This window comes from Phoca vitulina, unplaced genomic scaffold, assembly GCF_004348235.1.
Source record: "Phoca vitulina isolate PV1807 unplaced genomic scaffold, GSC_HSeal_1.0 scaffold10, whole genome shotgun sequence".
NCBI lineage: Eukaryota > Metazoa > Chordata > Mammalia > Carnivora > Phocidae > Phoca > Phoca vitulina.
In genome coordinates, this window is record NW_022589713.1 from 16,335,249 (window position 1) to 16,362,380 (window position 27,132).

Consider the following 27,132-nt stretch of genomic DNA (forward strand, 5'->3'; position numbering starts at 1 on the left):
GGCACTGAGGCGTGTCAGACTCCAAAGCCTTGTACGCCAAGTCCACTCTTCTGCTCCCATGATAAATTCTGGCAAGTAAATTTTCCAATTCTGCTTGAAAAGAGTGTTTGTTGTTGCTATTGGTTTTCTCAGTACTGGGGTTTGCCTGGCCCCCATGTCTGTGAGGGGTCCAGACATTCTCCACAAGGCACTGGGATGATTAAACTAGCCCTTCTCAGGACACACTCATCTGCTCCTAGATCTAACCGGTTAATCAGAGAAAACAGAACAACACTTTGCCATGAATGGCAATCTTCGTCTAACAACCATGAAAATGAAATCTGAGGAAGAATGTCGTCTGTTACACCAGAGAGATGAGCACACCATGGGGGTGCCTGGGTGGCTCAGTCAGAGAGATGAGCACACCATGGGGGTGCCTGGGTGGCTCAGCCAGAGAGATGAGCATACCATGGGGGTGCCTGGGTGGCTCAGCCAGAGAGATGAGCATACCATGGGGGTGCCTGGGTGGCTCAGTCAGAGAGATGAGCACACCATGGGGGTGCCTGGGTGGCTCAGTCAGAGAGATGAGCACACCATGGGGGTGCCTGGGTGGCTCAGTCAGAGAGATGAGCATACCATGGGGGTGCCTGGGTGGCTCAGCCAGAGAGATGAGCACACCAGCCACTTTCTGCGGGCCCGCCACCCTTGAAAACAGCCAACCTTCCCTACCCTCGAGGTAAATATAAATTTTACTTGAGTAAAATCTTGTTCTTGACTTCTTTTCTGGGGTGGTACTCTCAGTCCCTCAACTGACGGGGGGGAGCATGGGAAAAGAATAGGCTTCGGAGGCTGACAGACCTAGGTAGGCGTTGGTTCTCTGTAGCTCTGCTCTTCCGTTTTCTCCTCTCTGAAATGGGGGCAATTATAGCTCTCATCTGACATGAATAAACTGGAATTCTGGCTGTAAGCACCTGCCTCTGTGAGCTTCATCAGGGGCGTGGCAGGAAGTGTCATGTGTGGATGAGGAGTGGATAAGCCCGCAAGGCTCCTCTCAGCTGGTGGCCATGCATGGCTCTGTGCAGAGGCCACCCTGCCTCCCTGAGGGACTCCCTCCTGAAGCCATAACCAATTTTGTGGCCATGATTTTTAAGCTGCCTCACAGCACGATGGTGCCTATTAAATGAGAGGAGGCCTCAGAGCTGCCAGGGATCACCCCCAGTAGCCTGGGGGCTTGTCTACAGCCTGCAAGGGGGTTTTGTTTCCCACATGGTGTTTTCAGCAGCTGCCAACTTCAAAAATGGGGCTCTTTCACACAAATATAGATTTCTGGGTCCTCTTGGAAAAAAGCAAGATTCTACAACTTCTGGCTCTCATTCCCAGGAGGTAATAATCACCTAGAGATGAGGGCCAGGTGACCCCTTTTAATAGACAGTTCACCAGGGAGAGCTGGAAATTGGGTGTTCAGTCCCTGCCTTCAGTAGGCGGTCAACAAATGATAGTTGTTATTATCATTACGTATTATTTATCAGTAACTCAGAGTACACGGCATTCAAGTGCAGGCACTATGCCTTCTACTGTCACTCTCCTCCTGCTGTGAGCCTGAGGCCTGGCACACAGGAAGACATCAATTTGTATGACCCTTATGCAGACAGCAAGATTCATGATTAGTATCAACACAGGAAGCCCTTATTAGGTGCCAGTCACTGGTCTAAGCACTTCACGTACATTATCTTGGTTGATCCTCACAACAACCCTGCCCAAGATTACTATCTTTGCACCACTTTTGCAGGTGGGAAAACTGAGGCACAGCGCAAGACCACCAAGCCAGTAAATGAGAGATTCCCAGAGTTCACATCCTCTACCCGGCAGGGTCGGCCCGAGTGACAACGGAGGGCGGGGCCTCCCCTGCTCCCTGCCGCCCTCCCCAATGCCTCCGGTGACAGGCAGCCTCTGGAACCCCTGGCCCCCCGACTGGGTACTTACGGTCAAGGCCGTTGATGTAGCGCATGGTGACTTCGCAGTGGCCCCACACGGCACTCACCACCGGGTACAGCTTCTTGCCCTTGAGGCCGCGGAAGGCCACGCCCAGGTACTGGCCATCTACGACGAAGCTGAGCGTGCCCTCGTCCATGTCCAGCACCACGAGCAGCGAGTCGGGCAGCGCGAAGGCCTCCTCGGGCCCCAGGAAGGCGGGGTAGGCCACTCCGGGCCTGTTCTTCCCATCGTGGTAGAGGCGGCTGCGGCCCAGGTCCCAGCCCCATGACTCGGCGTCACTGCCCACCAGCGCCGTGTAGCCCACCGAGTGCAGAGGAGCCCGAGCCGTGGCCACGCCAACTACGGCGTGGGTGCCACGCTGCCGCGCTGGCCAGTTGATCTGCCAGGCGTGCAGGCCGCGGGCATGGCCCACCTTGCCACGGATGCCATCTGTGCTCTGGGCCACTGGGTGCCGGTGGAAGGTGAGCCGGTCGTCATCCTTGACGAAGACATTGAGCGAGCGGTCCTCGGGGTTCCACGCGTGCCGCAGCTGCACTGAGGGCCCCGCCGCGGGCATGTCCAACAGCTGGTCCAGCCGCGCCGGCCGCCCCGGCTCCGCCCCCTGCAGCTCCCGCTTGGCCGGCCGCAGCGCCGGCTCCCGCACCTCCACCGACTTGAGGCTCCCCGAGAGCTTCTGGCCCATGGTTCACTGCCGGGAGGGGGCCGCTGCAGGCCACCGCTACCTCGTGGGAGCTTCCGCTCCCCACAGCCAGGGATGGGCCGCCGGGCTGCGTACCAGACTTCTGGACCGTATACCTCCACAGCCTCTACCGGGCTGGGGCAGGGGCCCAAGCTCCTGGAAGAAAGCAAAGGGCACCGGTTATGACAACAGCAAAAGCCACTTATGCCCCTCTTGAGGCTGGGTCCTTTGCATGCATTAGTAAGAACAATTAAGTAATATAACAATATCTGGCATTAATCTAGTACTTTCCATACGCCAGACACTGTTCCAAACAGTTTACATTATCATTTAATCCTTAAGTCCTCCCTGTAAGACATGTACATTATTATTCCCATTTTATAGTTGAGAAAACTAGAGAAGAGAAAGGCTAAGTAATTAGCTAAAGTCCCACAGCTAATAAGGTGCTGAGCTCAGATTCACATTGAGATCATCTGGCGTCAGAGTCCATGTTCTACTCTTCCAGTAATCATAGACAATTTTATTTTAGAAATAAGGACTGAGCCTAGAGAAGTAAAGTGATTTACCCAAGACCACAGAGGCTGGAGAAGAACCCAGGTGTATTTTGTCCCAGGGACAAGGCCTGTGCCAAAGCTGAGGGGACACAGGGCCGAGGACACAGGGATGCAGAAGTATAGGGTGTGGCCCATTGGTTCCCACCCTGGCTTCCCTGGGGAGCTTAAATTGTATCTAAAGTGTAGCCAGCCTCGAGAAGGAAGACACAGTGAGGAACCCGCAAAATCACCCAGGGACATGAGCATGGACACAAGACAACCATCTGAGGATGGGGTGGAGTCTCCATGGGAAGGTGAGTGGGAGGCAGGGGAATAAGGGGGCTAGTGTCCAGGCTCTGGAACCAGGTAGAACTGCATCCAAATCCCTGTCTCCATCTCTAAGCTGTTTGTCCAAAGAAAGGTCTCTTAGCCTCTCTTAGACTCTAATTTCCTCATCTGTAAAAGGGGGGTAAATAGCGCCCTCTGCGTAGTGTGGTAATCTGCGAGACAATATAAAGGGCCAAGCCTGAGACTCTGTGGGCAAGGTTTTCCTCTCTGGCTCTATCCTCTGGGCATCCCACAAGTACCCCTTCCCTTTGGATGGGCCTGCTCTTTCTTTGGGCACATAAACACTGGTTAACAACACTGACCCTGGACAACCTCCTCTGAGGCAGAATCCTGGTTTCCAGGGAGGAGGATTTGGCCACCATCTCTAGGAGGCCAGCCAGAACCCAGGGTGCTCAAGCTGCTTGGAAAGCCCTGTATGTGAGGAAAGATGGAGAGGTGAGCCCTGCATCCAGTCCAGAGCACAGGCGTGTGCACTTCCCTCTGGCCTAAGGGCAGCTGGGCTCCAAACAACTTCCCCAGAGACAGACCAAGAGGCAGGCATGTTTCATGCCCTGTCCCGTCTGGCCACAACCTCCCACCCAAATAGTTGCACACTCCCAGGCACAGTCCAAAGGGAGAAGGAAAGGACCCTGCTGCCGCACAGCACACCAGGTATACCACGGATTCCTTTTTAACTCTCCTATTTTATTCTCAACTCCCATTTTCTTTCCTTTCTATTTGCAGACGCCAGCTTTAGCGCATGCCAACCCTATCCCGAGTGCCCTGGCTAATGTTTAATCTGGTGGAAACCAGAGCACGTGAAAATGTGCAACACTAGACACTCCTAAGATAGCAGAATACAGTTACTCCTTTTCATATCCCAAATCACCTAAAATAAAGGAGAAAGAGCAAGAGAAATGTAAATGTTATCTTCAGCGAAACTAGAACACATTTGTAACCCAAAACACAACTTCTAAGGAAAGACTGCCAAGAACAGTAAAGGGCTGCCAAAAGCAGCGAAGATCCGACGGGGGCGAGAGAGCACCTGTGGCCGCAGATCTCGGATAAAGCTGGCAGAGCCGACTAGTAGCTGGCACTCCCTGATGGAAAAAACGAACGGTTCCCAAACAGAAGAGCAGGAGCTGCCTCGGACACCCTGAGGCTAAAGGAGGGCGGGGCTAGCAAAGGAAACCTCAGGTCGCCATCACGGCAGGAAGCAGTGTGTCTGTGAGGCAGAGCGGGAGGACGGGCCTGCACTGGGGGAAGCCCCTGGCTACAGATATCTGCTGCCTGGGTAGAAGCAAGGCCAAAAGAAATCACAGCCATAGTCCTGGGAACAAAACTGCCACGAACCGGGGAGCCATCATCCTGTTCTCCTAAGATACTTCCTGGCCTTTCCTCTACATAAATCCACTGCAAAATGTCGATCAAAAGAAGCTTCTCCTCTTCCAAAGAGGAACAAGCACAGGATAGAGTCAAAGATGCTTACAGGAGAAATAAAGGAGGAAAAGGGGGGGGAAAAAAAAAAAAAGGCAAACCAAGAAAATTCACCAGGAAAAAAGCTGTCACAAAGCATATAAAAATTGTGACTAAATTTGTAAACTACTTTTGTAATCACTTATTTCAGAAGGGAGACAACTAGCACAGTCTTAAAAAAAGATAAAATGCGTCTTATATAGTTATAAACATCCAGAAGGACTGAAAATAAAATACAAACCTTCTAAATTGTCAGAAAGAACACAAAATAAAACAGACCACACAGTGAAAGATTTTGCTGTAAGAAGCAATAGAAACAATAACACAAAGACATAAAATATGATAGTAAAACTAAGCCAGAAATACTAGCTATGTCAATGAATGGCCATGGTAAACTATACAAAAAAAAAAAAAAAAAGAGTCTAAGATTGGAAATCAAGACAAAACTCCCAACTGTATGCTACATATAAGAGATATCTCCAAAGCAGAGAGACTCAACAGTATTAAAGATCTAACATACCAAGTAATAGCACCAAAATTCACTGCAAAAGCTACAGCAAATACAAGGACAGACAGATACACAGTAGAGGCAGGTAACTTTAATGTACCCTTTTTAGCTTATGACAGGTCAATGAACCAAACTAAGTAAAGACATAAAAATGCTTAACTAATAAGATAGGTCATTTCCCATTTATTAGGCTACAAATAAACCATACACAAAAAAAGCAGAGATAACACAGAATCTACTAACACAAAAGAAAAACTAAAAACTAATCACAAAATTATGATACAGAATCCTACCACTTGGATATTTTTTAAAACTCTCTTCTAAACAACTCAAAAAAAATCTATATAGAATTTGCAGAATATAGAAAGAGTGAGAATAACAAAACACATCCCATATCTTAGAGCCTGTGGGATCCTACTAAAGTAGATCATGACTGGTGTACTTATACTAATAAGTATAAAAAAATGAAAATAATGAATTAAGCATAATAAAATAGAAAAATAATAGAACTAATAAAAAAGTCTGAGAACTAGTTCTTTGGGAAAAAATACCACATAAACAAAACAAAACCAATAAAACATAAAAACTCTCTAATGCAATCATTTAATCTACCATATTATATTATCTATTATAATGTTATTATTCTATCATTATCATGTTGATAGTATGTCATGAAATGACATAACATGATGTAATGAAACAGTACTTTATCTCTATGGTCTTCTTCCACAAAAACCCATAACCCCAGTCTAATCATGACAAAGACATAGGATAATTTCCAGTGGGAGGCATCCAACAAAAGACCTGACCAATACTCCTCAACACTGTTAAGGCCATTGAAGACAAGGAACAGCTGAGAAACTGTCACAGCCAAGAGAAGCCCAATGACAACTAAATTTAATATGGTGTCCTGGAACAGAGAAATAATACTAGGTGAAAACTAAGGAAATCTGAATAAAGCCTGGCCTTCAGGTAACCATGTATCAATACTGGTTCATTAGCTGTGATAAATGTACCATACTAATGGAAGATGTTAATAATAGGGAAAACTAGGTGTGAGTATATGGGAACTCTGCCTACTTTCTATGTAGTTTTTCTATAAATCTAAAAATATTCTAAAAATTAAAGTCTATTAGAAAACATTAAACCACTTTTTAAATTCTAGAAAATGTTAAAAAATGTACAAAACTTAAAAATCACCACCTGACTCATTAACCAGATGTAAAACACTATTAGCATTAGGATTATTTCATTTTATCTTTTTTTAATTTACAAAAATTAGTGAATTTTCTTTTTATTTATATGTTGGCTAATTGAATTTAAATTTTAAAAAATAAAAAAATTAAAATTGGCATCATGGGCCTTTATTCAGGTTATTTCACCTAAAATTAAACAATTAACAGTTTTACATATTACTAAATATATTTTAAATGCAGGACTTCGATGACTAAAATAAAGAAACAATAAAACCTATCAACCATTTAATCTAATCATTTAAGGGGGAGAGAAGACCCAAACATAAGAAATAAGAAACGAAAATGGGAAACAACCAAATTGCATAGCAAAAAGCACTCATAAAAGAGGTTAGACTAGCTTGTTGTCTTAATATGGGGAAATACTTAAGACACAAATTACAAATATATGACAAACTACTATAAACTGGTAAGAGAAGACCAACCCACATACAGAATGTGAAAGATACAACAAATAGTTCACACAAAAAGAAAAACAAATGGCTCTTTTGAGAAGATGTTCTACCAAGTGCATAATAAAAGAGAAACAAGTTAGAACTACAATGAAATGCCGGTTTTGTCTATCAGATTAGCAAAGCTCAAAAAATTAGATAACACCTTCTTGGAGAAGCAGACAGGCTCATACATTGCTAACCTGAAGGTAAAATGGTGTAACCTCTGTGGACAAAGAATTAGCGCTGTCTCTCAGAATGGCAAGTGTACATTCCACTTCCAATATTTATTCAGTATTAAATGTGCAGAGCTACATACATATGTATAATACATCATACACATATATTATGTATTATATATAAAATACATGTGTATATCAAATATTATATATATATATATATATTACATACATACATAGGCAGCATTGTTTGTAATAGCAAAATATTGGAAAAAACCCAAACTAAAGCCAGGCTAAATAAATTTTGGTAAATCATGTGATGGAATACTATGCAGTTGGAGGAAAGAATGTACTGACATGGAAGATTCAACAGAGAGATGAAGTTGAACAAACAAGGTGCAGAACATGCTGTGTGGTATGCTGCCATTACTGTGGAGGGAGGGGGAAGAGGGCAGAGGCAGGGGAGTGAGGTGGGGGTGCGGTCTCTAACCCAAAAGGGCCCAAATGGAAATGAGGACCAGTTGTGTCTACAAGAAAGCTGGACACTGTAGTTCAGTTAACAAGACAACTTGCTTTTTCCTCTATTCACCTTGGAGCTCCATCGCAACCTTCACCCAGCCCTTGAGCCTCAACCAATTATGAGAAATAAGCAAGATAACGTGTGAGTGGTGCAGGGTGTGTATGGGGGATTCAATGAAGAGAACCAACACTCATCCAGGGTCATCTCTGTAAGTCGGTACAGTCTGCCCTAGCGCATCAGACTGCGAGGCGGTTGGAATCTGTCGCTTTTATAATTCACTTAAAGGCACCTTATAGTCCCATTCTAACAGACCGGGAAACTGAGGCACCAAGCAGCCTGAGCAAAGTGACAGCGGGGCTGTTCCCATCCTGAACCCAAAGTCCCCACTACGTGTGCTTTCTCCATCACTAACCGTAGGTATCTGCACTCTGTTCCAGGTGGCCTCACAGGGGCTTCACAGGAACTGGAAGTCACGTGCCCCTTTATCCAAAACAGGGGACAGGTGCAGAGAGGGTCCCAGCAAGTGGCAGGACTGAGATGGGCCCCAGGGCCATGGTAGGACAGGCCTGTGCTCTCCCACCTTCCTCCGCACTGCTAAGGACGGGGCTTCTGTGTGATGCCAACTGTGATCAGTGCTGTGTGGCCCACAGGGGACATGTCTAAGGGCAACTGCTTTACCCTTGTACACAACCAGGCCAACTCTGGAGTTGTTGCTATTGAAGAGACACCTTCAATGTGTTTGAAAGCAACAGCCGAGCCACATCCCCAGAGGAGGCCCACGCTGGGTCACTGAGGGCCTCAAGGCCTCTGCCCCATCAGTGGCAGCTGGGGATCCCAGCGGCTGCCCACACTGGGGGCGAGGCAAAGCAGAAGTACGACAGATGGCCGCTTTGCTGCTCACCCCAGGACAGGGCCCGATCGGAGTGTTCATGTCCACTAATGGAAACCTAGCAACCGCACCACGTAACGAAGGGCAGAGTTTGAATGCCCAGCTGCCCACTGGGCCCCGGCAAGGACGTAAGCTCTCTGAGACTCACCTGAAAAGTGCCGCTAACTCTGCTAACCTTGCCCGCCTTTGCAAGGACGTCTGTAAAGTCTGGAATGGCACAGGGCACCCAGGAGCTACCCAGGAAATGTGAAGCGCTCCTTTAAACTGCGGATGTTCTCCAACACTGCCATTTCAGCCCCTGAGCGCAGCCTAAAGAAATGACCATGGGTGTGCGCTAGGATTCAGCTACAGAGCAAAGGGCAGAGTGGTTCACAGCAGCAAAGAATGGAGGTCAGTGCACATGCTCAACAATAGGGGACCATGTCTTAGCTTCTAGCCCAGCTCCTGGTCTGGAGTGGGGGCTCTATTCTGCCCTCACGTTCCCTGTATCTCCTCACTGCCTCTGCAGTCCTCGCCCCAGGGAAGTTCCAGCTCCTATGGTCCCCTTTAACTGGTCACTCAATAACAAATGAATAAAAGACTGGCTGAATAATTTGGTTTTAGTCCCACAGAAACTGTCAAGGGCAATGGTCAGGATCAGGATCGAGGGACAGAAAGACCAGCTGACTCCAGGCCAGAGCTGAGAGGAAGGAAGTTAGTAACAGTCCCAAATCCTAAACCCAGGCTACAGGTCCGTCTTCACGTCTTTGTCCAGGTGGGTGGAGCTCCTAGTCCTTCCTTCTTCCTCTCCCCAATCCTGCCTGACAGCTCCACCTTCTCCAGGAAGCCTGCCCTGATCCACCAGGCCTCGAGGAACCTGCCCCGCAACTCTGTCCACCCAGAGCCGGCCTGGGCTCTCTCTGGTCCTGCTGATCTGTTTTTCTTCCTACCTCGAGGGGTGTTCCTCTGAGCACAGGAAGCTTTCACCTGGGCTTCTCTGCTCCCCCCAGCCCAGACACAGGCAGCATGCTTTAAAGACAGGGTAGAGTATATATGTATGAGTGTGGGGAGGTAGCCCTGAGCTTCAGGGAGGTCTCACTTTCTGCTCTTTTTAGAGGATGTAGTCAGGAGATGGGGACACGGGGCCTAGTTCTGCCACTAACACTGTCATCTCCTCCGAGCAGTGGACTCTTGGCTGTCGCCAGTCTGCCCCTCTGCTAGATACTGCTGTGCACGCTTCCTGCCTCGGTCCTCACCTACTCACTTAACAAACACTTAGAGGATAACGGCCACGTGCCAGACCCTGTGCTGCTGGGAGCCGGGGATAGAGCAGGAGCCCCATCAGATGCAGTCCCTGCCTTCTCTCTTCAGCCAGAAGGAATGGGTCCCTGTCACATTTCTCTTCTTGAGGAGCTACAACAAAGTCCAAATTCCAGCTATAGCAATAATGTCATCTCTCAACCCAGTAAGCAGAGGGTACACTGCACACTGTCTAGTGGTGCCCCTGTCCCGTTCCCCCCAAACCACACTTAATTTCTTAGTCTGTGCTTGGATGGGATGCTTAATGACATTATCTGGAAGGGTCCGCCCCGGGGCTTCAGTGACAGCTGAGCAAGAAAACCAAAACCCAAGTTGCCAGTTGCCCTTCTGGGGACCCTGGCGGGGTGTTGCAACTCGACAGGGAAATGTGGAAACATGAAGGGTTGAGGCCGCACCGCTGAAGGAGCCTCAGGGTTCTGCAAAATGTGACGCTCAGTCTTTAGAGGCCCAGGAACAGAAATCCCGTTCTCAGAGGCCCGGCTGGCTGGGCTCACCCAGGCATGGGGTTGGCCTAGAGACGGACGCTGCAGGAATTGGTAATGACTGGGTGAGCTGCCCTCCCCTCAAGGTGGCCTTTGGCTTCAGACTCAGGGGTGGGTATGGATTTCATTCCTTCTTTTAACCAACAATAATGCTGCCTCCCTCGGGACCTGAGGCTACAGGAAGGTCTAAAAGCAGATCGCTTCCCTCTAGGGAGAGCTCACACCAAAGGGGTCACACCCAGTGACAGGTCTAAATAATGGCAAGGACTGTAAAAAACAGTGCAGTCTGATACCATTTGAATTCCTTTAATAGACTCATATTACTTTCAAATATATACTACAGCATTTGTAAAATGCAAAGCTAATCTAATCATACCCCTGCGTACAATCCTTCACAGCAGGATAAAGTGCAGACTCCTAACCCTAACCTCCCACAGTGCTCCCCTGGCCCATCCTCCTCCACAAACCCCTTCACTGCATTCCCACCAACCTGCCAGAATTTTCCAACAGGCACACGTAAGCCCACGCATCTCTGTCCTAACACACTGCTGCCTTCCTCCCTTCTCCCTCCCTGCACACCCCCACATGCACACATCTGGGTAATTCAGCTTGGGTATCAACACCTCTGGGGAGGCCCCTCCCCTGCTCACAGGGCCTCTGGGCTTGTCTCCACCAGACTTATCACAGGAGGCCGTCCATCTCCTTAGCTGCCTCTCTCCCGCCAGCTAGGAGACAACTCGAGAGCAGGGCTGGGTCTCCTCACTGCAGTCCCAGGACTCCAAATGGCACTGGCTCAGAGCAAGTGCTAGGCGAACATCTACATGAGCGACGCACAAGCCTGAGCAAATGAGCAAAAGAAGCTCCACAGAGGCATGAGCTGGGAGTACAGAGCGCCATGAGCTCGGCCAATCCATTTACCATCTTCATTCCTTCAGTTTTTGCCTCTGTACCATGGTGCCAACGATACCTAGGGCTGAACCTCGTTTGGCTGGGATGTTTTTGAGATTTTCTTAGCACAAATATTAAGTCGAGGGGCTGTTTTATTAAAAGACGCTCATTCAGCACGAAACCACCAATGACAAATGAACTAAAGAGCCTCCAAGATTTTGTCCACAGACGCCCATTATCTTTTTCCCTCTATCCACATGCTTGGAGCTCCTGCTACAACTGGCTGGGCAAGTCCTTTCTTCCCCAGAGCTCACAAAGAGAGCCATCTGTCCAGTTCCAGGTGGAACCGTCTCACGCCTGTCTTCCTAGAGTGCAAATCAATGAGGCTTCCCTGAGCCTCTCCTTCTTGTGGGGTTTCCATGGGAATCCTCCCACGCGTGACTGAGCCAGGAGCCCCCCAAGGCAGAAGCTCAGGCTGTCAGCCAGCAAGGAGAGCAGAGGATGGGATGAAGGAGGTTGCTGGGCAGAGACCAGGCCGGCATGCTCTATCTACAAGGTCATTTGAAAGAGACACACCTCCGAGGCAGCAAGGCCAGAGGCCTAGTCACCCTGGAGCTGCCCCTGTGCCCAGAGGGCGGCCCCAGGCACATGTGGCTCGTTCTGGGGGGCAGATGTGGGGCCCAGCGTGGCTCGGCCTACAGCAAAGCTGGAATACAGGGGGTGGGGGAGGGCGCTACACACTGGGACCCTCCTGGGGAACATTCTATGAGGGAAACACAATAATCTTCATGTCCAGCCCCTCATTTGTCTCCCATTTATTTGGTGTAACTGGTTGTGGGAAACTCAGGATGCCTGAAAGAAAAGTAAATTTATTCGTGCCTCAGGCTTGATCCAGGAGATCATGATAGGCACCTGCTGGGATTTCCGAAGGTCCCTCTGTGAAGCCTGAGGTGAGTCTGGGAGCATTTTTGAGATACCAGGGAGTGGACAAGAAAGGAAAAGGGGCTAGTGAGGAAGCGGGGAAACAGGGAGACCTGGGGGAGAGAGAGAGAGAGAGAGAGAGAAGAGAAGGAGGGCCAGGTGGGAGGGAGCCCCTGGCCCCAGGAATCTGTGTGATTAATCGATCTCTGGCTGAGAGCAGAGCCATCGCACGGGGCCTGGCTGACTGGAACAAGCTTGGCTCCCTCCTGGAGAAGGCAGGGCTCCGGGCTCACCATCAATGACATTTCCCAGCACTAAGCCAGGTGGGTGACTTTAGAGCTGCTCTGGGCTTCTCCCTCTGTGCACGCATGGAGGTCCTGAGCTCACGGCAGCTTCCTGTCACCTCTTGGCTCCAGGATGCACCTTGGCTGCCCCATAAAGGGGGCGCCGTCTAGGTCACATCTTCAGGTTCTGCTCCTCTTCTCTCATTTCTGGCCTCTGCAGATTCTTCCAGACTGGGTCTCTAGCCCTGCCTTCTCTCCTCAGCACCAGAACCCTCTTTCTGGAAGCTTCTAACCACCATCAGATTAGGTGCTCCTTCAAACAACCTTGTAAAGCCAGCTGGCCTCTTTCTACCACAAGCCTCCCCCTGGGGAGTGGGGGGCGGGGAGCATGCTTATCCTCTCCAGATGTCAGACATCTGGGGACCCACTGGCCCCTCAGAATCTACATGTCCAGGCCTGAACCTCAGCTTCATCCCTCTCCAGCATACCAAGTTCCTCTCTGCACACCCCTGTTTCTGCCATGGATCTCCCCATCTCTCCATCTCTCTCATTGAGTGCCTTCAGCTCTCCTTTAGCTCAGCTGTTGCCTGGATTACTACAATGGTCTCCTAACAGGGCTCTTTGATTCAGTCTGTGTCCCCTAAGCCCCCTTCCAAGCTGCCAAGGGGTAAATCTGACCAAGCCACCATCCATCTTCTCATTCACCTCTCCAGGTGGCTTCTCAGGGGGAAGCAGCACCTCATAGCTTGGCACAACAGTCCCCGAGACCTGCTCCTGCTTAGTTCTCCCACGCTGCCTCCCAGCATGGCCCAGCTCAGAGTAGCCAGGCCAACCTCCCCCAAGCACTACATCTTGTCCATACCTTGTTGTCCTGGGAGCCTTCCCACTTGCCCTTGCCCGCAGGCAGGCCGGGCAGCCTCTGTGCCAGCCCGCCATCTCCCTGCATCCCCGTCCTTGCTGTCTTCTGCACCGCATGCTGCGTTTCTTGTTGGCAGAGTCAGCACCCAGCTCTCCCCTACCTCCTGCCAGCATCCAGCCAGCACCTGCTACCCCTGGCTAGGCGAGAAACTACCTGTTGGGTTGAAGAAGGGGTATCTCCTCCACATCTCCTGTACAATTTGCATTTTAACAACAAGCATTTTTTCCCCCCTCACAATTAAAGTACACATTTGGAATGGGGATTGAGTTCTAAACTCAATATGTGAAGCAAAAATCACATGCAGTCAACACTGCCCCGGAAAGGTCCACAAGGCCCAGGATACCTGATTTGGGTGCGCCATCCTCTTTCCCAAAGGGTAGCACAGACAAGTGTTTTTCCCACAGCCTCCGTATTTCTTGAGCTGAGCAGCAGCAGATAAACTAGCTGACTTATGTAGGAACCATGTTTTATTTAAAAATGTGTTGATATTTTATGTATTTTTTGCTGTGGGTCTTCTTTATCAAATATGTATGGTTATGTCCACATAAATTAAGTGCACACATTTATGTACTTATTTTTTTTTTAAGATTCTACTTATTTATTTGAAAGAGAGAGATTTAGAGTGAGCAGGGGGAGGGGCAGAGAGAAAGAATCTCAAGCAGACTTTCCATGCTGAGCACAGAGCCCAACATGGGGCTTGATCCCACAACCCAGGAGATCATGACCCAAGCCAAAAACAAGAGTCAGAGGCTCAACTGACTGAGCCACCCAGGCACCCCTGTGTACTTATTTTTTTAAATGACTATAAAGCAGAAACTTCTGGTCACTTCACTTCAGGTCCCACCACCCCCTGGATTTTCCACATTGAATGGCCTGTTCTAGCCAGGGAGTTGTCTGAGACCCTTTGTTCTTATACCAACAGAGAAGAGACCTTTCAAGAGCCTGGCTGTGTGACAACAGGCCAGGCAACTCAGGGAGAATTAAGTAGCCCCCATATGGTGATTTAACTGGGTCTCTTCACAGAGGGATGAGGAACTCTGTACTGGCCCAGGTCTTGGCCATTTCTTGGGAGAGGAATGAAGCCCCTCCCAGGACAGGCCTGCCCAAGTGAGGAGAAGAAGCGAGTCTTAAGAAAAGGGAAGAGGGGCTGCTGGGTGGCTCAGTCGGCTAAGAAACCAACTCTTGATTTCTGCTCGAGCTGTGATCTCTTCCAGGGCAGTGTTGACTGCATGTGATTTTTGCTTCACATATTGAGTTTAGAACTCAATCCCCATTCCAAATGTGTACTTTAATTGTGAGGGGGGGAAAAATGCTTGTTGTCGTGAGACACGGGTTTGTGTCTGCTCGGGTTGTGAGATCAAGCCCTGCTCAGCACTTAGTCTGCTTGAGATTCTCTCGCTCTCTCTCTCCTCTGCCCCTCTAAAAAAAAAGAAAAGAAAGAAAAGCGAAGAGGAAAAGTAGGGGAAACAGCAAATGAAGTCCTTCAAGTGTTACAGCAAAACTAGAAAGGCGAGGGAATGGAAGGCAATGAGAGAAGAAAACGATGACAAAGGGAGAAGGGGGCAGTAACCAGACCTGGAAGACCCTGGGGTGTTTAGAGTTTACTGCAGGGCAGCCTTGCGGGGGTTCTAAGAGAGACAGGGCTTTGATTGATTGATTGATTTTTTTCAGGTAGGCCAGTGTTGGAGCCCAACATGGGGCTTGAACTCAACCCTGAAATCAAGACCTAACCTGATATTAAGACTCAGATGCTTAACCAACTAAGCCACTCAGGTGCCCCAAGTCACTTATATTTTTAAAAGATATTTCTGATAAATGCTCATTGCTACTATCTGCTAATCTGCTTCGTGAAAAAAATGTATCTTATTGTAGTTTTAACTTGCATTCTTCTTATTGAGGGAGGTAGAGCATCCTGTCATATGTTTAAGTATCATTTCGATTTCATTTTGTGTGTTTCGATTTCATTTTGTGTGACTGTTTATGGCCTTTGTCCAGTTTTGGTCTTTTGCATATTGACTTGAGAAACCTTTTATATATTAAAGAGATGAGCCCTTTGTGATAGGAGTGACAATTCTCCCTCCAGTTTGTCCTAAGTCTCTTGACTATTTATGGTGATTTCTTTTCCCTGCAGAATTTCTTTTTATATAATTGAATTTATCAATCTTTGAAAGAAAACAGAAATACAAACTGGAGAGATATTTGAGTGAAATGGCCAGCCAGTTGAATTTTGTTGTTTGCCAAACGTAGTTTAAATTCCTTTTATTACTGCTATTTAAGGAAGTTTTAAAAATGGAATCAATCAGAGGGTATGTGTTTCAGAGGAATATGCCCTTGTGTGAAGCAAGCTTATATCATGCTATTGACACTCTGTCTTTCCACAAACTCCATTAATCTGCAGAGCTTTAGAAACAAATGAAGGTTTGGGGGGATGAGGAGGAGTCCCCCATCAGCCTGAGTGACAGAAGCTGCAGGATTTGGTTGGAGGATAGAGGTGAGAAGGTGGGTAACAGGGACAGAGGGACTGAGAGAGATTTAGTGCACTGATCTCTTCCCACCGAGCCGTGACCGGCCGGGAAGAGGGTGGGCAGATCTTGGATTTTCCTTTTAATAGCGTTTCCCTAAAACTCAGGCATAACATTTCACGTCTTCCGGATTTAGGCTCATCAGATTGCCGGGAGGGGCAGAAGGTGGGTGGAAGGATGGGGGCTCAGATTCCTAGAGAGGAGAGAACTCCCATCTTCACCCTGCAACTGCCCCCGGAGGAGAATGGGGCCGCCGAGGAAATTGAGCTGGGAGAGATCAGAGTACTGTCCCAAGGTCACACCGAGGGCTGATGGTGGAGGCGGAATTCGAACTCTAGCCTGACTCCAGAGCCCAGAGCTCTCCACCTCTTCCTGACAGCAGTACAGAAGTGCCCTCCGGTCCCTTCTAGTCCGCAATGGTCCATGCTCGGCCCTTAGGGAGGCTGGAGCGGCCACTTCCTCAGTTTATCCCACCAGGGAGAGGTCCTGGGCTCGGTGTCCCCTTCTGGCTCGGAGCCCGTGGCGCGTCCTGCGCTACCCAGGCGGACACATTTGCCGCGCTCCAGGCTCTGCCCTCCTCCCTCCTTCCCAGACCCCAGCTCCTACCCCCGCCTGTGACTCGCGGAGCTCGCGACCCCCTCCCTTCCTGAGCATCACCAAGTTTGCTCCAAGCAAGGCCAGAAACTGGCCCCGAGCAGCGCTCGGGCCGGGCGAGCAGCCTCACTACCCCAGCGTCTAGAGTAAACGATAACAACAGCCACCACTTCATCACCGCCTACTGCGTGCCAGGCCCTTGATTGCCACCGCTCCGAATCCCCTCCCCCACCCCACCCGGACGAACAGACTCCCAGAATTTATTCAGTCCCCATTATATAGACAAGGGAGCTGCTACAGCTCCGGAAAGTTGTTACACGCTTGGGCTCACATAGCTAATAATAATGCTAGCTGGCATTTGACGGAGTACTTCCTATGTGCCAGGCACAGGTCTACATACGTTACAAGCATCACCTCATAGATCCTGCCAATACCACTATAAAACGGGTACCATTATCATCCCCATCCTACGGATGAGGAAACTGAGGTTTGGCGCCTTGCCCAAGGTCACCCAGCAAGTGAATGACGGATCTTGCACCCAAACCCGGGCAGGGTGACTCGGGGTGGGGGGGGGGGCAGTTATTCGTGCTGTCTCCATTACACAGAGAAGCAGTAGGCTTCGAACCTATGGCACCAGGGGCCAGCCCCAAATGCCCCAAGCCTGTACGCCAACTAGCCGGTTGGGACTGCCACAGCCTGCAGAGAGGAATTCCCGGGAACCCGGACACGACCCATGCCAGGAGCTCCCGTTGTGGTGAGTGCCGGCCCGCACGAGGTCCGCGCTGCCAGACCTCGGCGCCCGGCTCCCGCGCGCCCAAGGGCGCCCCTCACCAGAAGCTGGACGATACTCACCATAAAAGAGAGGGCGAGCGCCTGCCGGGAGGAATCGCCGGGGCTGGCAGGTCCTGCACTCCGCGAAGAGCAGTCTGCTGCCGCCGCCGCCCACTCAGGGGCGCCCGAGCGACCCCGAAGATGCCGGCTGGCTCCCCAGGGCCAGGGGCGCGTCCTCACGGCTGGTGCCCAGCAGCAGCGCCCCCTCTGCCCGGCAGGGTGGCCTGGAGTTGGAGCGTTCTTGGGGAAGTTGGCGCTCGGGCACGGCGGGAGGGCGCGAGAGGTCGGGTGGGAGTGGGGCAGCGCCTTCCTGCGCGGATCCCGGGGGCGCGCCAAGGCCCGCGCTCTAGCCGTTCTGAAGCTCCGCGCCGGACCGACAGGGCGGCGAGTCCCGAGCTCAGGGCTCACGGGCCGCGCCTCGGCCGCTGGCCCCTGGCGCGCTCTGCGTCTTCCCCCGCGCCCTGGGCGCACGCAGTGGTAGTTGGAGCTGGGGTCCGCGCCCCGGCTGCGGTGCGCTCATCGCCCTCCCCAGGGGCTGGGCGCCTTTGTGCGCGGGGCGCGCCGGCCGCCGCGGCCAGCTCTGGATGCTGCAGCCGCCGCCGCCTCCCCCTCCTCCGCCGCCGCCGCCCGCTCCCCGCCTTCCCGGCCGGCCCGGAGGCTGCAGCTGAAAGCCGATCCGGCTGAGCTCATCCCTGAAGGCCACTAATCCAATAGCCGCGGAAGGCGCGGCCGCCGGGAACGCCCCTTCCCCCACCATCCCGCGCCCCGGCCCGTCCCAGCTCGGGCCGCTGCCGGCGCCGCCACCTTCCCTAGGCCACCAGCTGGCGGGAGAGGGAAGTGGAGCCCGCGCCCGCGCCCCTGTGCCGAGTCGGCGCGGTCGCCATTCACCCGCCCGCTTGCCCGCGCACTCCCTCACTCCCGCACTCATTCATGTGCACGGGTCCTCCCCCATTCATTCAAGCGCGCGGGGAGCTCCAGGGTGGGTGCCCCCGAGAGGGAGGAGATACCCACGGTCACTCGGCAGCTTTGGTGTTTCTTCCCAACGCACGTGGGAAGTAGCAGCCAGGGAAAGGGGATGGTTTAATAGCCTCTTCCTTAGACACGTGTCCACACTTTATTTTTAAAGAGCAGGCTTAACTCATCTTTTGAATTCCAATCTCATGCTGCACCTGCTTCACGGAGCCTTCCCCGCCCACCCGAGGCGCAGGGAGGTGAGTCCTCTGTGCGGGCTGCTGGAGCTGCTGGTGGGCCGCTTCACCGCCAGCGGGAGCCGAGAGAGAAGGAAGAGGGCGTGGCCAGAGCGGAGGCCCAGAGGGGGCCTCGAAGCGTCTGTGCTTCCTCGGAAATGGCAAGGTCCTGGTCTGGGTGTCCTCCTCTGTGCTCCCGGACTTGACTTCAGTTCCATTCCACAGTCATTTGGTCTGACCCCAGCCCTCTCTGTGCCGGGCACCAAAGAGCCTAAATGCAGAGTCCCAGGTCGTCAAGGACACAGACCGGTGAAGACAATTCAAACCAGTGAGGGAAATGTTTTGATGGAGGTTCTGGGGCTCCTTTCCCGGACTGGGAAGGGTAGTCTGAGAATGTTTCCCGGTGAAGGTGGTTACACGAATTAGCTCCTGGGGGGAGGGGGGGCGGGTAGGACGGTCACCTGGCTGGGTACCTACCCCAGCCCAGAGCCTGTAGCATGAGCGGAGTGTAGCCACAGGTGGTAAGATGAAGCTGGCGGGACAGCCAGTGGTTAGGCTGCTTGAGGACGGCCTGCTTACTTCCCCTGTACTGCCAGAGCTGTCTTCATAAAGTCAGTGTCCTCGTGTCTCCCTGCCCCCCTCCCCAGCCCCCCTTTCAGAGTAGCCCGTGGCCTACAGGATGGTTTCCCACTTCTTGGCTGACTCGGACTCCAGCCCTCTGGTCTCACTTTTCTGCAGCGTTGCTCTGGGCCAGGCCTCACCAAGACCCTCTGAGCAGCTCCAGCAAATCAAGCTCTCTCTTCCTGACCCAGGCCTTTGCACCACGCTGAACTTTGTCCTTGGTACAGCCTGATCCCAGGTAACTCCAGTTCGCCCTTCACCTCTCTGCCTGTATGCCCGTCATCTCCTCCAGGGAGTCTCCCAGGCACCTGCATTTATTTCTGTGTTTATTCACAATATAATAAACACCCACGATCCCACCATCCAACCCCAGGCACCTACATCTCCCTATGTGCTCCTTTCCTAGAGCATCTTTTTGCCTCTGCTTCACATAAAACCACGATCCTGATTGTTAAGGTTTATCATTTCCTTAGAAATGACATATATACATATACAGACACTTGAAAAAAATATATATATGCCTAAACATTATCATTATTTTATTTAGTTTTATGTACTTGTTCTTGGAACTTTATTAGCACTATACTGTATCTGGTTTTCTAGGACTTGCTTTTTATACTCAACAAGATTCATCCACACTGATGCATGCAACTGTAGTTCCTTCATTTTCATGGCTTATAATAGTTCATTGGGGGAACAAACACAATGTTGAGAAAATATTCTTAACACTTGTTAAAGACGGTAAAAGAGACTTTGTTCTGGGGGGGCTACTACAATGGGGTTTTGTTGTAGGGGAGAGAAATTGGGCTCAACTTTGAATACAAAGACAAGCGGGAATTTATAGCCAAGGAGCTGGGGTGGGGGGGGGGGAGTGGGTAGAAAATCACTAAGAGCAAATATCAGGACTGAGGAGGATTCTTGCTGGACAGACTCGACAGGGTTCTTGCTGAAGGCAGACCAGGGAGAGGGATGAGGAATTTGTTCAGATATTGAGGGTGGGCAGATACTGGAGTGGGAGATTTTCACTAACTGACTTAACAAGATTCCTTTTTCTTTCCATTTTTTTTTTTTTTTAAAGGCAGATTCTACCGCAAATGCTAAACTGTGTCAGCCCAACTATATATTTAATCATAACTCAGAGTCTGTGAAAAGAGTATCTGTTTAGAAGTTTAGCTTTACACTTGAAAACAGATGGGATTTTTTTCTAATCAAATGTGTTCTCAGCACCAATAATTTCTACTAGTTTCAAAGCATCTTTTTTTTTTAGAAGTATTTTTGTAATAACTGATTTAAGGGACTACACTACATCTACCACATTCCATTAAAACATTTAATTTTTTTTCAGACTCAATAACATGATTCCTACAGAGCACAATGCAATGTATTTAATGACGAGCCTTTTCAGAACTCAGAAATGACCTAAAGTACTATTTTATATTGATTATCAGTCTATGGTGTACTATATGCACAAAAATATAAAAAAATTATTCGTTTTAATTTCTAAATATTGAAGTTCGTTTTAGACAACACAGAAAGATACATGCTCGTACACTGAGAATACAACAGTGGATTTAATGCCAAAAGTAGTAAAATAGAACATAGGCACATAGAACATTGTTTATAACTATGGCTGGAGATTTACTTGTTTTTTCTTTTTTACCCCCTTTACCCGTTTCTTCCACGTCCATCCACCACCTCTGGCAACCACCAGTCTGTTCTCTCTATAAGCTTGTTTTATTTTTCTTATTTTTTTAGGTTCCACATATAAAAAAGACAGAGTATTTGTCTTTCTTTGGCTCATTTCAGTTAGCATAAGCCCTCTACGTCCATCCATGTGGTCATAAATGGCAAGATTTCATTTTTTATGGCTGAATACTATCCCATTTTATATATATACCACAATTTCTTTATCCATTCATTCATCAGTGGACACTTGGATTGTTTCCATATCTTGACTACTGCAGATAATGCTGCAATGAACATGGGGTGCAGATACCTTTTTGAGTTAGTGTTTTCATTTTCTTCAGATAAATACCCAGAATTGGAATTCCTGGATCATGTGGTAGTCTTATTTTTAATTTTTTGAGGAACTTCCATCCTGTTTTCTATTGTGGTTGCACCAATTTATATTCCCATGAACAGTGCACAAGGGTTCCCTTTTGTCCACATCCTCACCAATATTTACTTATCTCTTACCTTTTTCATAATAGCCATTCTGACAGGAAGGAGGTGACACCTCATTGTGATTTTGATTTGCATTTCCCTGATGATGAGTGTTGTTGAGCATCTTCTCACATGCCTGTTGGCCATCTGTTTGTCTTCTTTGGGAAAATATCTATCCAGATCTTCTGGCTATTTTTTTTTTTAAATTTTTAAGATTTTTATTTTTTTAACTTCTGCCTATCTTTAAATAGGATTATTTTTTGCTGTTGAGTTGAATGAGTTCTTAATAGATTTTGGATATTAGCCCTTTAGCAAATACAGGATTTGCCAGTATTTTCTCCCACCCTGTAGGTTGCCTTTTCATTTTGTTGATAGTTTCTGTTGCCGTGCATAAGTTTTTTAGTATGATGTATTCCCACTTATTTATTTTACTTTTGTTGCTTTTACTTTTGATGTCAGATTCAGAAAATCACCACCAAGACCCATGTCAAGGGGCTTACTGCCTATAGTTTCTTCTAGCAGTTTTATGGTTTCATGTCTTACATTCAAGTCATTAATCCATTTTGAGTGATTTTTTGTGTATACTGTAAGATAGTGGTCAAGTTTCATGCTTTTACATGTGGCTGTCCAGTTTTCCCAGCACCATTTATTAAAGAAACTGTCCTTTCCCCACTGTGTATTTTTGGCTCCTTTGTTGTAAGTTAATTGACCATATATACATGGGTTTACTTCTTGGCTCTCTATTCTGTTCCTTTAATCTAGGTGTCTGTTTTTATGCCAATACCATACTGTTTCAATTACTATAGCTTTGTAATATAGTTTGAAATCAGGGAGTGTGATGCCTCCAGCTTTGTTCTTTCTCAAAATTGCTTTGGCTGCTTAGGGTCTTTTGTGGTTCCTTACACATTTTAGGATCATTTGTTCTATTTCTGTGAAAAATGCTATTGGAATTTTGGTAGGGATTGCATTAAATCTTCAGATTGCTTTTACCAATATTGATTTCTCCAGTCCATGAGCACAGAAGATCTTTTCATTTATTTGTGTCTTCTTCAACCTCTTTTATTAATGTCTTATAGTTTTCAATATACAGGTCTTTCATCTCTTTGGTTAAATTTACTCCTAGGTATTTTGTTCTTTTTGATGCAATTGTAAATGGGTTTTTCTTAATTTCTCTGATAGTTTCGTAGTGTATAGAAATGCAACAAATATATATTGCTTTTGTATCCTGCAACTGTACTGGGTTCACTTATTAGTTCTAACAGTTTTTTGATGGAGTCTTTAGGATTTTCTCTATAAAACATCATGTCATCTGCAACTAGTGACAGTTTTACTTCTTCCTTTCCAATTTGGATGCCTTTTATTTTTTTTTCTTGCCTATTTGCTGTAGCTAGGACTTCCAATACTATGTTGAATAAAAGCGTCAAGACTAGGCATCCTTGTCTTTTTTCTGATCTTTGAGGAAAGGCTTTCAACTTCTCACCATTGAGTGTAAAGTTGTGGACTTATCATATATGGCCTTTATTATGTTGAGGTATGTTCCCTTTAAACCCACTCTTGGTTGAGAATTTTTATCATAAATAGATGTTGAGGGGCACCTGGGTGGCTCAGTCAGTTAAGCTTCTGCCTTTGGCTCAGGTCATGATCTCAGGGTCTTGGGATCAGGCTGCGTTGGGGTCCTGGGATCAGGCTGCGCTGGGCTCCCTGCTCAGCGGGAGTCTGCTTCTCCCTCCGCCCCTCCCCCGCCCCGCTCATGCTTTCTCTCTTAAATAGATGAAATCTTAAAAAAAAATAGATGTTGAATTTTGTCACATGATTTTTCTGTATCTATTGAGATGATCATATGGTTTTCATCCTTCATTTTGTTAATGTGGTGTATCACAATGACTGATTTGCAGATACTGAACCATCCTCATATCCCTGAAATAAATTCCACTTGATCATGACGTATGATCCTTTTAATGTATTGTTGAATTCAGTTTGTTAATATTTTGCTAAGGATTTTTGCATCTATGTTCATCAGGGATATTGGCCTATAATTTTCTTTTCTTGTGGTGTCATGGCTGGTTTTGATATCAGGATAGTGCTGGCCTCATAAAATAAGTTTAGAAGGATTCCCTCCTCGGGGCACCTGGGTGGCTCAGCTGTTAAGCGTCTGCCTTCAGCTCAGGTCATGATCCCAGGGTTCTGGAATTGAGCCCCACATTGGGCTCCCTGCTCAACAGGGAGTCTGCTTCTCCCTCTCCCACTCCCCCTGCTTGTGTTCCCTCTCTCACTGTGTCTCTCTCTGTCAAATAAATAAATAAAATTGTTAAAAAAAAGTGAGTTAAGATGTTCTGTTTTCTTCTATTTTCCGGAATAGTTTGTGTAATGTTGGTATTATTTCCTCTTTAAATGCTTCATAGAATCCACCAGTGAAGTAATCTGGCCCTGGAGTTTTCTTTGTGAAGAGATTTTTAAATAGAAATACAATTACTTTAATAGATACAGAGCTATTCTCTTTTTTAGTGAACTGTGGTAGTTCATATCTTTCAAGAGATTTGTCATTTCATCTAATTATTGTATATATTGGCATTAAGTTGTCTATAATATTTCCTTATTATCCTTTTAATACATGTGAACTCTGTAGTGGCCCCACCTCTCATGTTTCTGATAGTGGTAATTTGGGCCTTCTCTTTCCTTTTTTGCCTGTTCGGTTTGGCCAGCAGTTTATCAATTTCATTCATATTCTCAAAGAATCAGCCTTTGGTTTCATTTATTTTCTCTGTTTTTCTGGCTTTGATTCCATTGATTTCTGCTCTGATCCTTTACTACTTCCTTTCTTCTGCTTTCTTTGGCATCCGCTTGCTCTTCTTTTTCTAGTTTCTTAAGGTGGGTGAAGGTTAAGGTCATTGATGTGTGACCATTTTTCTTGTCTGATACGGACCTTTGGTGCTATGAAGTTCTAAGAACTGCCCTAGATGCATCTTGCATATTTGGCAATATGGCATTTTCATTTTCAGGCAGTTCAAAATATTTTGTAACTTTAACATACTTTCTCTTTTTGACTCATAAATTACTTAGAATCATCTTATTTTGTTTCCAAATATTTGGAGATTTCCCAGTCATTATTCCATATCAAATTCTAATTTAATTCTTTTGTAGTGAGAGAACATGCTTTGCCTCCAAACTGCCAGTTCTCACCATCCACCTGTCTCAATGGCCTTTCAGCCCACTATGAATCAGTTGACCCTCGTCCTGCAGTGATCAGAGTCCACTGGGCAATGACAAACCAAGTGGAGGACAGATATAGGCCTAGGATAAAAGAAATGCTAATGAACGGGCATGTGCTCACCCTACTACTCCTAACAAAAGTATTGCTTTGAACAGAAATGTAAAGGGAAATTTGCTTATAGAAGAGGATGTTAACAACAATCAGCTCAGATGATATTTTCCACCTGGGTCCCAGAATGAGAAAGCGTGGTACTCAAGGTAAGTCGAGCACAGATGAGTCATGACAGACAGAGGTAAGTAGACCAATGGACGAGCAGACACATTTGTTAGAAATGGCTGTTGTTATAAGCCACTGAGATGTCGTTGTTTGTTGTCCCAGCGAAACTGACTAGTACATCAACATCAGCTGAACACTTGCCCTGTGCTGGCACCGCCCTGAGCACTTACGTGTGTTCTCCCATTGACTCCTCACACTAATCAGGCAAGGTCAGGTTTCAGGCAGGGTTTTCAAGTGTAAACATCAGAAAGTTACTCTGTGCACAAAAGCAAGTACAAAGGGAAGACTTCTGCTTCTAGCCAAGATGGAACAACAGAGTCTGGATGTGCCCTCCCACCTGAAAGAATGTGTGGCATTGGGTGGATAAATGAATGACTTTCTCTAGTCTTCAGGGTGCCCCTTTTGTCTTAGGTGCCCGAGTCTTATCCCTTATCATGGGTGCAGGAAATAAGGCTTCTGTGATGCATCTGAGAAAATCAACCCATCTTTGGGGGATGCCAGTCCCCTTCCTTCTTCATCCAAGAATCTACCCCACCTACCTCAGCCGGAATGGTTCTGCTCTTCAGTGAACTCTAACAGCTTTTATTTCGGGGCATTTCACTTGGCAATGAATTATAGGCTATCTTGTGATATGTCTTCCGTTACATTATTTAACTACAAGGTGCTTTGAGGAAAAAGGAACTTAGATTTTCCATGTGCCTACTCTGTGCAACTACACATAGAAGCTAGCCTAAAACTGGGGATGACCTCATGATGTAGGTACTGGTGGCTCTGTTTTCCAGGTGAGGAAGTAGAAGTACAAAGAGGTTAAGTGACTGTTCAGGGTCAGGGTCACATAGCTAATAAGTGCAGAGCTGGGACTTGAACCCAGGTCTGTCTGCTATGCATTGTGCTTATTTTAGGTCCTTAGTGGATTTTATGATCCTGGAAAACAGGGACCACATCTTACATCTCTTTATATCTTCACAAAATCCAATAGAGAGGCTGAGCGCTGGGTAGGTGTTTAAAAACATTAACTTTATAAAGAGAGAAGCAGGTGACTGAGCACTCCTGAGTCCTGAAAGAAGTACGGGGTGTGGTACCAGAAGACGCAAGCATGCTCTGGGCTCTCGGTTCTCTGGTGTCTCACCCTCCGAGCCGGCTGCTGGTACACTAGGCTGAGGCCACTGTGTGGCTGAGAGGGGATGCGGTGGATAAATCAGGGTTTGCTGGGCCACAAAAGTAAATCCATGGAAGTAGCAAGGGGGGAAGGGAACTCTCACTTACTGTGTGTCTGTGTGCTCGGCTTTCATCGCTCATTATCTTATCAAAGGTGTATAATATTTTCTATGGCCAGGATTTCTTACATTTAACAGCCCAGCATTATAGAGCGATAAACAACAGAGCTGGAACTTGAATACAGGGCTGGCTGCCTCCAAAGCACTGATTGTTGCCACTCCCCTCCCCTACTGACATGGAGAACACCCCTTCTGCTGAGGGGAAGCCAGGTCAGGCCATCACTGAGGATGGCTGGCCTTGGGCGCATGGGGAATTAATAACTTGGAATATATTCCGCCCACACAGCTGAAAGATCCCTAACTCCACACTACCTGATCTATATTGCCACTTGAATTTTTTTTTTTTTTTTTTTGTCAGCTATTACCTGGCTGGTAGTCAAGCATTTCATCTTTCTCATTGAATTATCTTATTATGTTCTTGACATAGTCTCTCATTCCCTCTGAAAATAAAGTGGTTTAAGATGAAAACTGCAATTACAATGCCATCTATTAAAAGAATTTCAGGATTCCTGTAGTGTTAAAAGGAATATGTAATTGCCAATTAAAGAAAAGCATGCTATTGGCCAAAACCACTGATTAGAAGTAAGTTTGGAAACATTCTCTGGGCAACGTCATGGACAGGCTCCCACCCTTTCCCCGAGAGACAAAGTGCCCTGTGTGAGGCTCAGAGAGGTTAATAACTTGTCCAGGGTCACACAGCTAGTATTCTCTTGACACTGTAGAGTGCACATTTGAAACGTATTATCCAGGGAGCTGGTACAGACTAGAGTATGTAAGATTCTAGAAGGTCTCAGCAGATTTCATGGGCAACATGCCCCTAGTAGGCTTCTCTGGTTCAGGCCTTTATCATCTCTCCCGTGGACCTTGGCAGTCCAGTCTCCTCTCCCT

The 27,132-nt window shown here is 47.8% G+C and overlaps 1 protein-coding gene across 1 annotated transcript in view; it reads right to left on the reverse strand.

The window, feature by feature from the left end:
* SPSB4 (splA/ryanodine receptor domain and SOCS box containing 4) overlaps nucleotides 1–18,087 on the reverse strand; it is a 76,981-nt gene extending 58,894 nt beyond the window's left edge. The window contains exons 1-2 of the mRNA XM_032408589.1: nucleotides 17,531–18,087; nucleotides 1,963–2,809 (exon numbers count right to left, since the gene is read on the reverse strand). Of these exons, the coding sequence (XP_032264480.1) occupies nucleotides 1,963–2,656 (694 nt within the window). The 5' untranslated portion in view covers nucleotides 2,657–2,809; nucleotides 17,531–18,087. The remainder of the gene's footprint in view (nucleotides 1–1,962; nucleotides 2,810–17,530) is intronic.
* Between the last annotated feature and the right edge of the window lie 9,045 nt (nucleotides 18,088–27,132).